Source organism: Epinephelus fuscoguttatus, linkage group LG8 (assembly GCF_011397635.1).
Source record: "Epinephelus fuscoguttatus linkage group LG8, E.fuscoguttatus.final_Chr_v1".
NCBI classification, from domain to species: domain Eukaryota; kingdom Metazoa; phylum Chordata; class Actinopteri; order Perciformes; family Serranidae; genus Epinephelus; species Epinephelus fuscoguttatus.
In genome coordinates, this window is record NC_064759.1 from 27660317 (window position 1) to 27676874 (window position 16558).

The 16558-nt window shown below is 43.0% G+C and overlaps 1 protein-coding gene and 1 long non-coding RNA gene across 3 annotated transcripts in view; both read left to right on the top strand.

Moving 5' to 3' along the window:
* Positions 1 to 5358: 5358 nt before the first annotated feature.
* sox4b (SRY-box transcription factor 4b) lies at positions 5359 to 9915 on the top strand. The gene has a single exon (XM_049583877.1). The coding sequence runs from the start codon at positions 5964 to 5966 to the stop codon at positions 7209 to 7211; it is 1248 nt and encodes a 415-aa protein (XP_049439834.1). The 5' UTR covers positions 5359 to 5963; the 3' UTR covers positions 7212 to 9915.
* Positions 9916 to 15064: 5149 nt separating this feature from the next.
* Positions 15065 to 16558, top strand: part of LOC125893875 (uncharacterized) — a 146034-nt gene continuing 144540 nt past the window's right edge. For both annotated transcript variants that reach the window (XR_007449933.1, XR_007449934.1), the window contains exon 1: positions 15065 to 15202. This is a non-coding gene — a long non-coding RNA (uncharacterized LOC125893875). The remainder of the gene's footprint in view (positions 15203 to 16558) is intronic.

Here is a 16558-nt window from a genome sequence, read left to right on the forward strand (position 1 = left end):
CCATTTATGTTCTTAAATTTGATACTCACAAACTCTGTGCAATATGGTTTGGCAGAAGTGAAGTTAATTATGGACATTCTAATAAAAACATTTGAAAGTGGGAGGGAGAGCAAGAGAAGTAGTTTGTAAAGTGAAGTAGAGGGGGGAGGGGAAGAGTAGAGAGTGAGTGAGAACAGACAAAGAAAGGGATAAAGGGGGGGGGGGGGGGTCGAGAGAGAGACACCCAAAAGAACACCTGTTGAGATTAGGGTTGGCACGCGACCCACTCCAACTCGCGTGGCAGCTGCACCTCACTGGAACAATGGCAGTAAAAGAGAGAGACGGAGAAAGCGAGAGGAAAGTTTGAATGCACTACTTATCCTTTCAGGTCATGTGTGTGTATGTGTGTGTGTGTGTGTGTGTGTGTGCGTGTGCGTGTATGTGTGTGGCATACTAATGTGTGCACTAAGAGAGAAAGAGGGAGGGAGAGATGGAGAGAAAGAAAGAGAGACAGAGAAGTACGGGCAGCCAAGAAAAAGACGTGTATTCAAGTTAACTATGAAGCCAGAACTAGGTGAAAGGTCTTATTTATCTTTGGGCTGTAGAATAGAGTAGAATGGAAGAGAATAGAGGACACCTGCTCAAGGTACTGAATAAGGTGTTAGGTTAAAAAGCTCGCCAGCTGTCACTCCAGGTGCACTGAGTTCCTAAGAGTTTGTTGGAGGAGAGCAGTGGTGTCTCCAGGGGGGCGCCAGGGGGGCTCCCATTGGCCACCTCTGTCAGAAATAATTGGAAGCTGACATTATTGTATTTAAGAGGCTGTAGTATGCTCATTTTTCTAAGGTAGCATGGAGGTAATGGTGTCTTGTGAAACTAGACAAGCTATGACAACCTTTGGTACCAGCCATGTTGACATTGCTTGTTAGTAAGAGGGTTAAATAACACTCCAAATTTAGGCAATATTTTGTCGAGGAAACAACAGACATGGCCATTAGCCCTTTATCCACAGTTACACGGATGCTTTGTGCCTCCTTTGCATTTTTACACAGAACCAAATTAGGGTGGCAACATTGCACTCCAGTGTGTGATTTATACAGCATGTCGGTATCTAGGAATCCAAAAGTAGTGATGGGCTTGACACGTAACACAACAGCGTCCACCTCTTGGGTGACATAAAACAGTGGTTCCCAACTGCAGATTTCTCCTTAGCCATTGGTTCAGTCCATACCGTTTGATATATTCAGAGTCATACTTGCGTTTGGCCATGTCACTTTACAGCAAGAAACGGCACTTCAGAATAAAAGCTCTGTGCCAGAAATTCCCCGTACTTGAAAATATTATTATTATTTTTTATTTTTTATTTTTTTACAAACTTGACACTTTCGTTAGTCACTTGCGGTCCATTCTGAGTGGACCTGCAACCCACCTTTGGACCGCAACCCACCAGTTTGAAACCAGTTTGAAATATATGTGTCTGCAGAGCTTTCTAAACAATAACAATGACATAACATGGCATTAATAATCATTTACCATCTCTGTTACATGTGGACTGATCTCGTTCTCTGCTCAGAGGGTAAGGAGATCCCGCATGTGGTTGTTTTCCCAATTTGCTGACATTTGTGGCCACTGTTCTTCCTCTTTGAGTTAGCCGCTAACTGCTATTAGCTGCTTTTCAATACTTCCATGGTGGGTCACACACAAAGCACGTTGTCAAAATGTCACACCCATCTTTCCCACAGTCCCATCCTGATGGCTGTCCTCTTCATAAAGACACATTTTCAATGCTGTTACTACCTCCTATGGTGGCTTAAAGGTGAGACTCATCACACCCCCCATTGTGCGATCCAACCCTACAACACCACGAGGTGGCATATCATCCATCCATCCATCCATCCATCCATCCATTTTCATTTGCTTATCCAGGGTCAGGGTGCAAGGGCAGCAGGCCGAGCAAAGCACCCCAGACATCCCTCTCCCCAGCAACGCTTTCCAGCTCCTCCTGGGGGACCCCCAAGGCGTTCCCAGGCCAGATGAGATATGTAATCCCTCCAGTGTGTTCTGGGTCTGCCTTGGGGCCTCCTACCAGTGGGACATGCCCAAAACACCTCCAGCTGGAGGCGCTCAGGAAGCATCCTGATCAGATTCCCGAACCAACTCAACTGACTCCTTTTGACGTGAAGGAGCAGCAGCTTTACTCTGAGCTCCCTCTGGATGTTCGAGCGAGGCAGCATAGTGGCACGATATTCCTGCCTTGATCAGGCAATGTAAAAGGGTCCATTTTTAAAGGGGTTCCTCAGATGCTCACCTCAAGATATGTAAATAAAAATTAGTTATATGGGTACCCACATGTCTCCCCTAAACCTGAAAAGTCGTTTTGTTTCTTACAATCAATATACTCAAATCAAATTAAAGGTGTGAATTTGTCTTTTTAAGGAAAGGACAACCAGCCCTTCAGAAGAACAATGAATCACCTAACACATGTTGAAATACAAAACACATCAAAATGATTGTTGTGGAACTCAACATGTTAACTGCACCGATACTGGCATAGTTTTCAACTAGTCTATATACTTAAACTGCATAATTGAATTCCTGCAATTCAGTTATGGCTTTTGGTTTCGGTGTGTTGGCCCAAGATTTTCAGTGGCCCCTTCTGGCCACCCCTATGAAAAAATTTTGGAGGCACCACTGGAGGAGAGAATACAAAAAATGTGAAGAAGATGATATACTGTATTAGATACTCAGAGCGACTTTAATCACAGATTCACAGTGTGTTCACACTGAAGTGTTTCCCATTTGAGTGTTTTTGCTTTAAATGTGTTCAGTATATTTTTAAACCGGAGTGTATGATTTAAAGCACTCTTGATGGAAGGCTGAGATCCATTGAGCCCAGCTGCTTCTATAGCATAGACCTATATGCTGTAACGTTTTCCTGCAGTTGCTTATTAAAATGGCATTGAGGAGCAGTGTGAGTTTATGAGTTAACATTCTTATTTCCATTGCAGTTCTGCTCCATGAACACACAAATTGGAGCCCAATTACCCATTGCTTTACTTGGATGCACTGCAGATATGAGGCCATATTGAATATAATTGTACCCAGTGAAATGCATCCAGTAACATTGGTGACTATACTTTCATACTAATTTCCCAGTGGTGATCCAAGTCACCTCTGACTCGCCTTTCATTTAGACACAGAGCATCTGACCAACTCTCTCATTCACTGTCACTCTCCTCCTCTTTATTACACACACACACACACACACACACACACACACTGCACAACAGCTTTCATTTCCAATTCATTTCATATTTTAATGGCATTTTCATGTGCAGAAACCTGATCCCTTGGAAGGTGAAATCATTACTGAGAGGACTGATTTTGAACTGAGATGATTTTTTTTTAACCAACTCCAATGTGCTTTAATTTCCTGTTATCTCCCTGCTTGTTCTACCTTACCACACTCATGGCATTCATACGTTAGACCAACACAGACACACACACACACACACACACACACACACACACTGCACAACAGCATCGCTTGGATGCTTCTCTATCGCACAGAGACATTATGTAATTCACCCCTGGTAACTGTTCTGGATGCTCGGTCTGATCTCTGTTACCCTCCCTAAATTCTCTGCAACACAGCCCAGCTGAGCCCTCTCTGGCTCTGCGACGCCATCTAGCGACCATCCAACACCGCTTTGTAGCTTCTACCTACTGTGTAGTCTGCTTGTATCCCTCCACAGTCCTGCTCTCATCTTTTTTTCTGACTCGTTTGAATAAACTACTCATTATTTTGCTGGGGAAACTACTTGCGCCCTGGGGAAACAAAGATTGGTAAAGACTGATGTCTGCTGTAAATGTGTGTTATTATTACTTAGAGCAAAACAATAGAAAAAATAGAATTTGTATTGAATGATAATGATTATTATAACTCGGATAGTGTGCACTTTACATTCCAGGGTGCCCATGTTGTGATTTTATATGTGCCTGCGATAAAAAAAAAATAAAAAAGAGAAAAAATATAGAGAATAAAGAAACAACATTTCATGATTGACTGTGTTGTTAATCATGGTCATCATTTGTTTTATACACAACTTCTACCTTGTTTTGTAGTAAATTAGTTATAATTTCCTCCGTGCGTAAAATGGATAACGCGTGCGTAAAAGCGCAGCGCCGTGCATATTTTTTTCTGTCACCAGCTCTTGTTTGTGTCACTCCGCGGAAAACTGCACTCGATGTCAGTTTAAAGGTGTGCGGATGTGTTTGCTCGCACAGGCAGTTCGCACACACCGCCGCCTGCTCCTTCGCCTCCCTCTCTTTTTCTCTGTCTGGTGTGCTGGAGAAGAGGGTTGGTTCGATGTGTGTTATGTGACAAAAGACCGCCCAACCCCGCCTCATAGAGAGAGAGAGAGAGAGAGAGAGAGAGAGTTGGAGAGACAGAGGGAGAGGGAGAGGGGTCGGGGGGGCAGAGCATATAGCTCTGGCTCGGAGTCTTTTCTCACACCAGCTTAACGATCATGATGTATCCAAGTAACATGTCCCTGTTTGTGAAGCGCTCACTAAGAGGGGCTCAACTGTTGAACATGGTCTTGTTTAACAACGTGTTGATGATGCAAGACCGGGGTCAGCAGCCACCTGTAGGCACACAACCACCGATTAATAAAACAATTATCAATGATATCAATCAGTAAAAGTCACCTCTCTCTTATACATGATCCATTTTTAAGATAAACAGCACATTAGATTGCCATAATTGTGTCAGCCATAAAGGTGGTCATTTCAGGTTTCAGCCTCCACAACATCTGTGATATACTGTAAACATTAGGTAATGCGTAAAACACATCCCCTGCATTGCGCTGGCAAGTGCTCTGGCTCCACATGCCCTCTATTCAGTATTATAGGTGCGCACCATTCATAACATCAACAGTGTGTAGCAGTGGCTAGAAATGGGATTAATATTACAGGGTATGCGTCTTCTATTTAGTATTACCCAGGCAACACTGTGGTACAAACTGTGCTCAGTCTTAAAGTTTCCATATGGTAAAGTATACTTAGCTTCCCATATAGCTATATGTTAATGGTACACACATGGGCTGGTGGTAGGAGAGTAGAAAAGGGGGTTCCATAACATAAGCCAGTGTCTCTTTAAAAAAATTGAAGTTTCTTGTTGTATTCTGGAATGAGGTCAGACACGAGGCTCCTCATTGCACGCGCTGATTATTATTAGATTCCATTTTGGGCCAATCAGCGCAGAGAGGGGCGTGAGTTTGGCACAGAGGCAGGGTAGTGACAGCGTCTGATTGGTGGATTTTTATCGCCGTTGTATCTCCGGGAAGGGATAAATACAAGCAAGGGGGGCCAGGACTGGAGGGCTGCTTGAAACTCGACTGCGGGTCTGCAGATGGAAGGCGGACAGTGTAACTCTAGGTTCCTTTTTTTCCTCCCCAGCATGCATGGCTTTTGTTTCTAGGAGAGGGGGACAGAGCTGATGCAGAGAAAAGCACTTACCTTTACACACTGTACTTGGGAGCCCTTTGTAAGCGCCGGAGTGCACAGTGTGGCACTCAGTCTGCGCTCTGCAGCTGCATAGACTATGTTCAGTCACCACACGGCTGAATTGATTTTATAACACAGACGGGAAGAGACTGAGAGAGACAGATACATCAGGGTACCCAGTGGAGAGTGGGCTATACTGTCCGTGCTGTTCTAACACCTACAGAACCTGGAAATTAAACTTTTTTTTCCTACACGTTTAGCCTTTTTAAGGCTCCACTGGACTGAACTGTTACCGAGTTTACTGCACATCTCAGGAGTGAATTATTTCTTGCGTTTCTTTTTTCTACTCAGCTCAAACTGTGAAGAGGGGGAGAAAAGAGCTGAGTTTGCTTTAAAGTGAATCGGAGGACCAAGGAGAGAGGGAGAGAGACAGAGCCAGCACATCGCTCTCCCTCTGTGTGTGTGTATAACTGGGCAGCATGGTGCAGAAAATGAGCCACACAGAGAGCACCGCCGAGGCGCTGTCCTTTTTCGCCGGAGATTCGAGCTCCGACTCCGGGGCGTGCATGGACCTGGACCCGGCTGCTTCGCCTCTCTCCCCGGGCTCCACTGCTTCCTCCACCGCCGGGGACAAGCTGGGAGAGAACCCGGCGTGGTGTAAAACTCCCAGCGGCCACATCAAGAGACCCATGAACGCGTTTATGGTGTGGTCGCAGATAGAGAGGAGGAAGATCATGGAGCAGTCCCCGGACATGCACAACGCGGAGATCTCCAAGAGGCTGGGCAAGCGGTGGAAGCTGCTCAGAGACAGCGACAAGATCCCCTTCATCAGGGAGGCGGAGCGGCTCAGGCTCAAGCACATGGCGGACTATCCTGACTACAAGTACCGGCCGAGGAAGAAGGTAAAATCAAGCGCTTCCAAGCCTGGCAGTAACGGAGACAAGGGGGAGAAACTCAACGGTAGCTCTAACAACACCAGCAGTAAGACATCCTCATCTTCGAGGAAGAATGGATCCAAATCACTCAGCAGCAGCAAACCCCACAAATCACTTTTCGGGAGCAGCAGCAGTAGCACCAAAGCATCACCGTTTGCCTCTGAGCACCCATCAGAGCACCATCACAACTCTCTCTACAAGTCGAAATCTGTCTCCTCTGCAGCCAAGCAGATACCAGAAGGCAAGAAGCCCAAGCGAGTATACGTCTTCGGCAGCAGCGGGGCCAACTTGAGCGTCAGCCCCGCGTCCTCCGTTGTGGTCCCGGCCAGCCCGACGCTCAGCAGCTCGGCGGACTCCAGCGACCCGCTCAGCTTGTACGAGGACGCGGCCAGCGGCAGGGAGGAGGGAGCCGACTCCCCCGGCAGCAGCGGCAGCCTGGGCGGGTCTTCGGAGCGCCACGGCGGGCACACATACAGCAGTCGACGGGCTTCCTCGCCGACTCCCTCCGGCTCTCACTCCTCCGCCTCGTCCCACTCGTCCTCCTCGTCTTCCTCGGAGGATGAAGAGTTCGAGGACGACTTGCTCGACATTAACCCGAGCCCCAGCTTTGATAGCATGTCGCTGGGGAGCTTTGGCTCCTCGGTGCTGGACAGGGACTTGGATTTGAACTTTGAGTCCGGCTCCGGGGGCTCCCACTTCGAGTTCCCCGACTACTGCACGCCCGAAGTCAGCGAGATGATCTCCGGGGACTGGCTGGAGTCCACCATCTCCAACCTGGTGTTCACATACTGAGTGCGTGAAAGGCAAAACATACACAGGTAATGTCCTGCGAGCTCAAATATGACCACAAACAGAAAGTTCCTGGTGCAGTGGGCGTAATAGTTTGTGTTATAACCACACCAGACTGAAACTAGCCCCCGTCCCTTGTCGTTCGCAAGAGCTGCAGATCCTTGGAAAGCTTAACTTTAAAGCGACTAACTTGCTTTTTGTACTTTTCTCTGGATGCGTCGGACTGGGGGACTCGGTTGAACCACAGCAGTGGAGTGCAAACAGGAGAAGGAGAGAAGAAGAAGAGACTGACTGGGTTTCCTCTCAGTGCTGAACTGTTTTTTTGAACAACTTAAAACTGTGATTGATTTGCACGTTACGCGGTCCGCCGTTCACTTAATCAATGTTGTTGCTGATTTAAAAAAAAAAGGGACATTTCACAACTTTTTACCAATCGCCAAGTGAACTTCACCACTAAAAAGGTACAGAAATAGGACTGTCGTGCGACATTTTTATTGTGGTGTGTCACCGATAGGGATTTTTAATGACACCGAGGTGGGTTGATGTTTTTTAAAAGTCGAATATTTTCTCAAAAAGCAAAAAACATGTTAAGCATGATAGCCTACTTTGTTCCTATCTTGTGCTGAGATTTTTTTTTTTCCTGTGAGACTGTCGAGCAGTTTTGAAAACTAGTATTAGGGTTATTTAAATGGATAGGTGGCGCTCGCTTTCGGTTCTTCTCTTTAAAAAAAAAAAAAAAAAAAAAAAAAGGACATTGAAATAATCACCAGCTGTTGTAATTTTTCAAACTTCAGGACTCAAACGCAACTTCAAATCTGTGCTGAACTTTATATACAACGTGTTCTCTACGATTCAGGACCAAAATTTCTGTTTTGATTTTCAGATGATAGCTATAGAGAAATCCTCACCGATTCTTTTTCATCCTCTGAGCTTTGTTTTGTACATGTATCCAGATGCCATTTTATATGGGATGTTGTATTTATATACTGGGCCAAGCATTTTTGACTTGATCTTTTTTTTTTTTGTTTGTTTGTTTTTTTTTATTTCTTGTATACATGATCTAGTCCTTGTTTTGTTTTGTTTTCTTACACGGTTGTTTGTCAGTATGTCTGTGTCTGTCACATTTCCTTCTCAGGCGAAGGGCTAGAGTTTTAAAAACACACGACTTTTTTGATTTCATTTTATATTTAAATGTACACACTTTTTGGACACTTAAAAGAGAGGAAACAGTTTGATTATTTTCTCAGTGTATTTTTGTACAAATCTATATAGAAAAAATGGGGGAGTCAACAATCGGTGTGTGTAGCCTACTAATACAGCGGTATTGGATTTCCTAATTTTTAATACCCCGGTAGGCTGGTTTTCATGCTGCCTTCAAGTGCTCATGGTAAGCTCGTACTTGGGATTTTGTATCGCCTGTTTAAAACGCTTTTATAAGGACAGCCAGCAAACAGACCTTATATCACTGTGGTGCCTATTGTTTTCATGTAGACATTAAAGGTACCAATGTACTTTTAACTTGGTGTGACCAGTGCAGAGGAGATAAGAAGACTCAAGTGTGTAATTGGGGTTTTAAATTTTTTTTTTTAAAAAAAAAAGTAAGACAAACTCTCTGACTTTAACCAGCACCCACTGACAAGACTTTCTTGAACCCCCCGTACTGTCAGTACAGACATTAGGCACTTAACCACCCAGTTATAAGGATGTAATTACGATTTTTCCGACAGCACTTGAAAGCAGCACCAGCCTTTGTATCTGCCTACCTTCTACGTTTACAGTGCCAGTCTGCAGGCTCCTTAAAGACACAGGAATGCATTATTTCTAGAGGCTATTCCTGTGGACCATGTGGGTTTTACAGCATCACTATCTTAAGCAGCCACTTGTTTTTGTTTCTTGCATTTTTCCGTCAGATATCTTTGCCTATGACAACAAATGAGGAGATTGTAGCTTTAAATTTGACGTATTTCTTGATGTTTTCATTAATTGATGTCAAAAATTTTTGCCAATCAACCACTGGATTGAACAGGCTTATCAATACAGCAAAACAAACCGCAAAGGATGACAACATCAAGCATATTCAAATTTCTGACTTGAGTTCCGCAAAACACCTACTTGTACTGCGTTTCTCATTGTATTTGAATATATAATCTTTTCTACTTGTCAGCTAACTATTAGCTAATAATTGTTTTAGTATCTTTATGGCATGGTGAATAGCATTTGTATTTCAGATTCAGGTTATTAGCTGTTGTGTTTTTCAGAAAAAAATGAAAAAATGAGGAAAAACGATGAAACGTGAACTCGATCTTTGTATATTTGACTGTATCATAAAGCAAAAAGATTGTGTGTTTATGTACGTTGTTGCTATCGAGGACAGGCACTGTCTAGAACTGCTATCTTTTACACATCCTTACTTACATTTAAGGTGGTCAGTTCAGGACTCTTTTTTTATATATATATGAAAGCATTTTTAAATATATTGACTTTATTTTTCATCCATCCTGTGCAATATGCTGTGTAGAATTATCATTTATTGTCTCTAATCATGCCATAAACAAAGGAACCACCCTTTTTTTGAGACTCAGAGAAAGGGGGGTGGGGAAACTCATGCCAGCTAAATTGTGTCCATTCACTGCCTGTCAGATTGTTGATATAAACTTGTGTACAGAACTTTTTCAAGGAAGGAAATAAATATCAGCTGGAACTGAAACTCTACAACTCCTTTATTGATTCTTTTTGACTCCCATCGTAGGCAAAGGTGACAGGTTTGTATGCATATTAGATTCATAGCAACATTCATTGTGCATTGATTATCATAATCCTTTAGCAATGCAGTGCAAAAAGAGCACACCATCAGAGCTATTTTCTTCATTTAAGTAGCTGATACATTTGTTATGGCAACACATATGTAAGCTCAGTACAAAAACGACACTCCATAGCACACCTCACTATATGAATTTGCAACTAAAAGTGGTTATCTTGGAATAATCAACAAGCAAAGGCTGGGAAATTACTAAGTGCTTTAGGGAAATCCACTCCAATTGTGTTGCAATTTACTGCATCCTGACCAATAACCAACTACAAGCAAAAATGATTGTGGGCACTGCGCTGTGAAATGAAAAGGCCATATTTTCTATAGTCCATTTGTTTAGCTGCTAATAAGTGTTTTGCAAACATCTCCATCTAAAAAGAAAGACAGTCTGAGTCTGTGTGTCTCTCAAAGTTTCACATTCAGTGAAACAGTATCCATGTCTTGCACATCCTTCCCTAAGACTTCTTTTGTACACGTCTTCCACACTGAGTGTAAATGGCCCACAGATGGTCTCCCAAGCTTATGGAAAACTCATCACTGAGCTATGAAAAAAGAAGCACACTTTTATTCCCAGTTACAGTACAATAGGCAAGGCTGACTTTGAGAGTTTTATAGCAGGCTCCCCCCTCTATAGACTTAGAATGCATGGTCTTGATTCTGTAAAGCCTTTGGGAAGCTTACAACGACAGTCTGAATCCAAGAAGTAGATGCATTTATATAGACTCAGACAGAGCAAATCAATAAGATTATTTTAACCCTATCGTGACACATATTTGATAGGTTTTCATGTTAAGCCTCCCCATAAAGCTTAAGTCTACATCATGCATTTAAAATGTATCTCAGCAGGAGAGTGTTGATCTGAGACCTGGGTGTCCCATACTGATGATTACACGGCTGTATGACATAACATGGTTTAGAAATGGTTGCGTCCATAGGCAAATTGGAATCCCAACAACTCCCAATCTGTAACTCATGTGATTTGAGGATCTTCAGAAATGGAAATGGATCTTTACAAGCATACAACATCATAGTAAATAGCAATGGATACATGGACAGATAGATGTTTGATATGGTGCAAAACAACCACTGTTAAAAGATGCTACATTACTGCCTGCATCCTTTAGTCCATAGTCAACACTCACAGACTCATCTAAAGCCAAGAATCCAACATGACAGGCAAACCCGTGTTGACCAGATGGAGCCTCACAGCAAGGGGCTACCATTAACACATCTGTACATTGCACAGGTACTGTATCAGTTCACCTAGGCGCCATATTAAAGAGACTATGACGTGATGACAGTGAGCACTTTAACCACCGTCACATTACTAACAGCAATGTTTCAATACTAATGTGCTTCTGGAGAAGCCAATTATGTTCCCTACTTAAGTTTGGCTAATTGCCCAAAATGTATTCCTGCTGAAGAATAAAATGTCGCTCATTTGCAACGTTAATAAATGCTGCACACACACTGGGGTCACTTTGATTGGCCGAGCGATAAGGGACAGCTGTAATAACGATTGTTCATAGGAGACAATTTCAAAAGGTAAATCTTCTCTGGCTTCAACCCAGCCAAACTGATGCTCTGTTTTATTCTAGCCTGTTGTGCTGTATGCTGGCTGTCTGGTGTTCAGACAGTCATGATTTCCCTTCCCCCTCTCCCAGACAGACCCTTATCGTGGGGGAAGGGCTGGTTTAGCAGCAGTCAGCCAAGGGCCCTCCAGCATGGCTGACAAGCATGTCTGTCTGTCTACGGTATGTGCGTGTCTGCGTGTGTATGTGTGCATGTGTGTGTGTGATTAAAAATTCTATGCATAAAATTAAGCCACACGACATTGGCATCCTTGCATTAAGACCAGCCACTCTGAGCCTAACAACAAATACATCTTTAAAAGAAAAATGTTCATCATCCTCCGTCACCCTCAGTAATATAAATCAGCACACTCAAACAATCATCAGGATGCAGAACCTTCAGTATGTATTTGTTGTGTGCAGCTTCCTTGCAGCAATACTTCACCACTACTCTATTCTATTGCATAATAGCTTAATTAGTTGTGTGAAATTACAGGTGCCATAGCTGTTACTGTAGTTAACCACGTGGAGCCATTATGGTATAAACACCAGTGGTTATTCCAGTTCACAGAGCTATGCATTTTTTAATGTTGTAATTGGATGCAAAATTACATTAAGACAGCAGACTTTATGTATGTCCTTTTATAATAAAAAAATATATAATAATTGCTATGTAATGTATGTAGCAAGCCATTTAAGTTGCACATTGTTGCATATGTGTGCATTTAAATGAGCACTCTTGTTAAATTAGTGTAATTGCCTGTGTGTAATAAGTAGGTAAGCAGTATGTATTTCATAAAAAAATCAACGTCAAAATCAGGCTCACTTTACTCGCCGTATACAGTGTTATGCACAGGAATCAGCGTTGGTGTCGTGAGATCTGTTTCACAGCCATAGGATGACAGGAAAGGAGGTAAAGATGAGCAAGTGCAACCCACATAACAAACAGCACATGTAACTGTCTGTAGCTATGTGCAAAAAGCAGCCTGCACTTGTAGAGGAAATACAGTGGGTGTGCACCAGTGCATAAGTGATTTTATGAAGCTGCTACTGTACGGCTAAGCCCTTGCAGCGTCGCAGCAATATGCAGATACATGCATTTTATCAGAGCTTAATTGGCTGTGTGTAACGGCTGACTTTACACTGAATGTAAACACCGTCTTCCTTTCATCTGGCAGTCATATGCATTTTGTAATACCCACTGTACATTACTTTATTTCTTAACACTCTGATGATAAATATGTATCATGCGAGGAGATAATATCTTCAGTGTGTGGTATAATCTTGCAAATTTCCTAACAGCTCCAGCACTTGTGTGTGCGTGTATATATATGTGTGTGTGTGTGTGTGTGTGTGTGTTAAGCTCCTCTAAGCTGTATGTAGCCTGTTCAGTGTGCAGTCTCATGCCTGGCTCAGCTGACTCCGCAGTGGGAGATATGCATGCAGCAGCCAGGGCAGAGCAGAGCGGAGCAGAACAGGCTGACTGCTGGAGTCAGTGGCCCAGTAAAACCACAGCAGGGAGGATAAGAGGAGGGGGAGGCATGACTGTATCTTTATGTCTGCCTGTCTGTATGTGCAACTGTTCTAAGCTCAGCCCAGAGGGGATGGATGGTGTAGTGGTGGTGGTGAGGTGTGACTATCTCTCCCCTCTCTCTGTATTTTTTAAAAACTTATTTCTCTGTTTTATTTTCTGTACCAACACCATGTGCTTCTGTTGTTTTCAATTCACACCGTAGCACTGCTTGTTCATTATTTATTTCTATCTGTCTGGCATATGAATGGAGGACACGGTGGTGGTGTCTGTTATCTTTTTAGCTTTCCTCGTCTGGCTCTGTATCTGAGACGCTCCCGTAGGCTTGCAACCACGCAAACAGAATCATCACGCAAACTGGAACTCACAGACAAGTTCCTGTTTGTTTTTCTGGTTTGTTTTCAGGACCCAGGTAGTCGTGGGTGAGAGTGGCACTTCCTGTGTGTCTGCCAAGAGATGGGAGAACTACCTGTCCGTCTGTTGAAGGAAGTGCTGTATAACAGGCAGGACCACACAGACTACATTTTTTATTCACCTTCCTGGTGACGTGCGTTTAATGACTGCCATTGCGCCTATTTACATATGTGTGTGTGTGCTGTCTGTGTGGTTGATTTCATTCTGTGGGGCATGAAAATATTACAATCGGGACAAAAAAAGGAAGACATACAGTACGACTGGGAAAGGGGAGACATAGGTATGACTTCCTCTCTGTCTTTTCTCTGTTGTCTACTCCCACTCCCACGCCGCCTCCCCTCTTAACACACACTAACAGACAAAACGCCACCTCCACTGCCGCCACTGACTCCAACACCACTCGCATCTTGTTTTACTTTCCCTTCTTGAGTTACTATACAGCTGGGAATGATCCACGGTGCTTTATCTAGAAAACACTGATGCATATAAAAGTAGTTTAACCACATGTGTGCAGAACTCTGACAGAAATTCTGTCTCAGATTTTGACTCAAGAGTCTTATTTATGGCGCTTATCTTAAAATGTAGCTCAGTTTATGCTTGCAGTTAGCAGCAGGTGTAATAATAATAGACTGGACTGGTTAAAATTAGAAGCAAATAACACAACTCCAGGTTATAAAACAACCAAATTTTCATGCATCTTTTTAAACATCTGATGCAGTTATGCATAATTAAATGAAGAGAGTACAGTTAAGTAATTTGATAATCTTATTAACTGCCAGAATACTCCCCTAACATTTAAAATCATAAAAGAAGTACAAGTTGAAGCCATTTTTAAACCCCACAAGGCTGCTTTGACTCCAAATTAGCTTTTCAGTTTGAAAGCTTCGGCATTGTTGCAGCCTTGTCATCATTCATATTTGCGTGCCACTCTGTGCATCACAAAACAAAGAGACCTTTCTTTTTTCCTTTTGTCTCTTCCTTTGTTCCCCTGCTGCTGCTGGCCAGACACAATGGTAGTCTCCAGGCGGTGCATCCAGGAAAGTTTTTGTCTTCCATTTCTATATGTACACATGACATGCATGACAAAGACAAGGACAAGGAAAGACAGAATAAATAAAGAAATGATGCAGCACAGAGTGTGGCAGGTTTGAGTGTTACTTTTAGTGGCCAGTGGAATAAGAGAAGAGAGACAGAGGGAGAGTTATCAAAGGAGGGGGACCTGCAGGATGTGGCAAACAAAGAGGCGTGAGCGAGTAAACACAGTGTTATAAATAAAAATGAATCCAGTAAAGTAAATCAATATTTTATGATGGGGAGACAGATAGATTGGGTGCTTGGTTGATGTGGGGAAAGTAAACTGATCAAGTGAAGTTGGTGAGCTTAAATAAATAAATAAATAAATCGAATCTGAAGGCAAACAATTAAGCACCGCGCTCCCTCTGAATCAGACGTATCCACAGTCCGTCTATACTGTTGTGTGTGCATAGTTGTTTGACTTTGAGAGGGCGGGACTCTTTGGAGAGCGAAATGAACTAGGCGCGGCCAAAAGGAGCCCCATCCATCTATCACACGTGTAGACAAAGGGGGACTCCACAACACAAAGCTAGATGTGCCCTCTCAAACTTTTTCCACGACGCACGGCGACGCGCGCAGAGCAAACCGCCCCCAGGTGAGTTGTCTTCTGCCTTTGCTTGCACCCCGGGAGTGATTTTCGAATTTATTTCCAGTTAAAAGTTGCTGCTGGTAGTTGGTGCGTCAGCGCTCAAACTTGAGCACAAAGCAGGAGAGAGAGGGAGAGAGACATAGAGACTGAGAGGCAGCGAGGAGAGAGGGAGCGAGAGGAGCGGTCCCCTTTTCCTTTGTCTGATGCGGGGCGCTTTGAGGAGAGAACTTGAGGGGATGCTCAGGCACGCATCTTCATAACGCGCAATAATGCTCAACATATGATACTTAGAATGAATTGTCAGCGAGCCTTAGTGGAGGTGAGATGGAGTTTGTGCTGCTGCCCGTGTTTTTGTCTCTTGGGGATGTTGCGACGCACAAGACAAAGCAACTGCCTGTCAGAAGTTTGCGGAGAGAAGGACATTTTACGCACGCTGGAAAAATGACAAAGTGACAAGTATTACTTCCTAAATAGTTGTAAATAGTTTCCCCCACTGTGCTGTAGTTTTCTGACAGAGGTGTTCGTGGTTTTTGCGAAGTTGCCAGTGCACTGTGGGAATTCAGAACAATGCAATCAGGTGTAAAGTCTCTAAGAAACAAAACAGTGGCACAGAATTAAACTTGTTGCACGAATGGGGAATAATGCTTGGAGGCGAAAAGATGGATACAAAGTCGGTGCGTTTCGAAAATCACTGAGATACTTGTTATAGTTTATTGGAAACAGAGCAACAGGTATAAGTCGTTGCAGCTTCTTTGTTACAGTAAAGGCTCCTTTGTTCTCAGTCCATACAAAGAAAACCGGCAGAAAGGAGCGCAAATCCACAAGGAAACAACTTTTTTGAACGCTTAAAATGATTTTCACGGGATAAGAAATATTTTGATTTTTGTTGCTTAATCACCAAAGTGTAGAAAAATCTTTTATTCCCTTTTTTTCTTTTAAATATATACAATCCCGCCGGAGCACTGCAAGATAAACAGTTACAAACTTGAGGTTTATTTCAGAGTTCCACATTGATTTTTATCATGTGTCTAAAACATTATAAATGTACTTTACATGATTTTTAAAAAGTTTGTTCATCTTGTGAAGGTGTGGCCAAACAACTTGTTTGAATTTGCTGCATTCCATTGTATAGTAGCCCTACCCTTAAACGTTTTATTAGGCAACAAAGAAGACAGTTTGCACTCCAGGATGTGTTTGTTAGGTGAAATAAAATTAGTTTAGCATTCTGTAAAACATTTAGTTTTGGATATGTTTGTTTTTCCCACTTTTTCCAACTCATTTAAAACTCATGCAGCTCATACCAACTTTTCCACAGCTTCACAAAATAACACCTAAAGTCTTACTTAGTTAAATATCATTTCT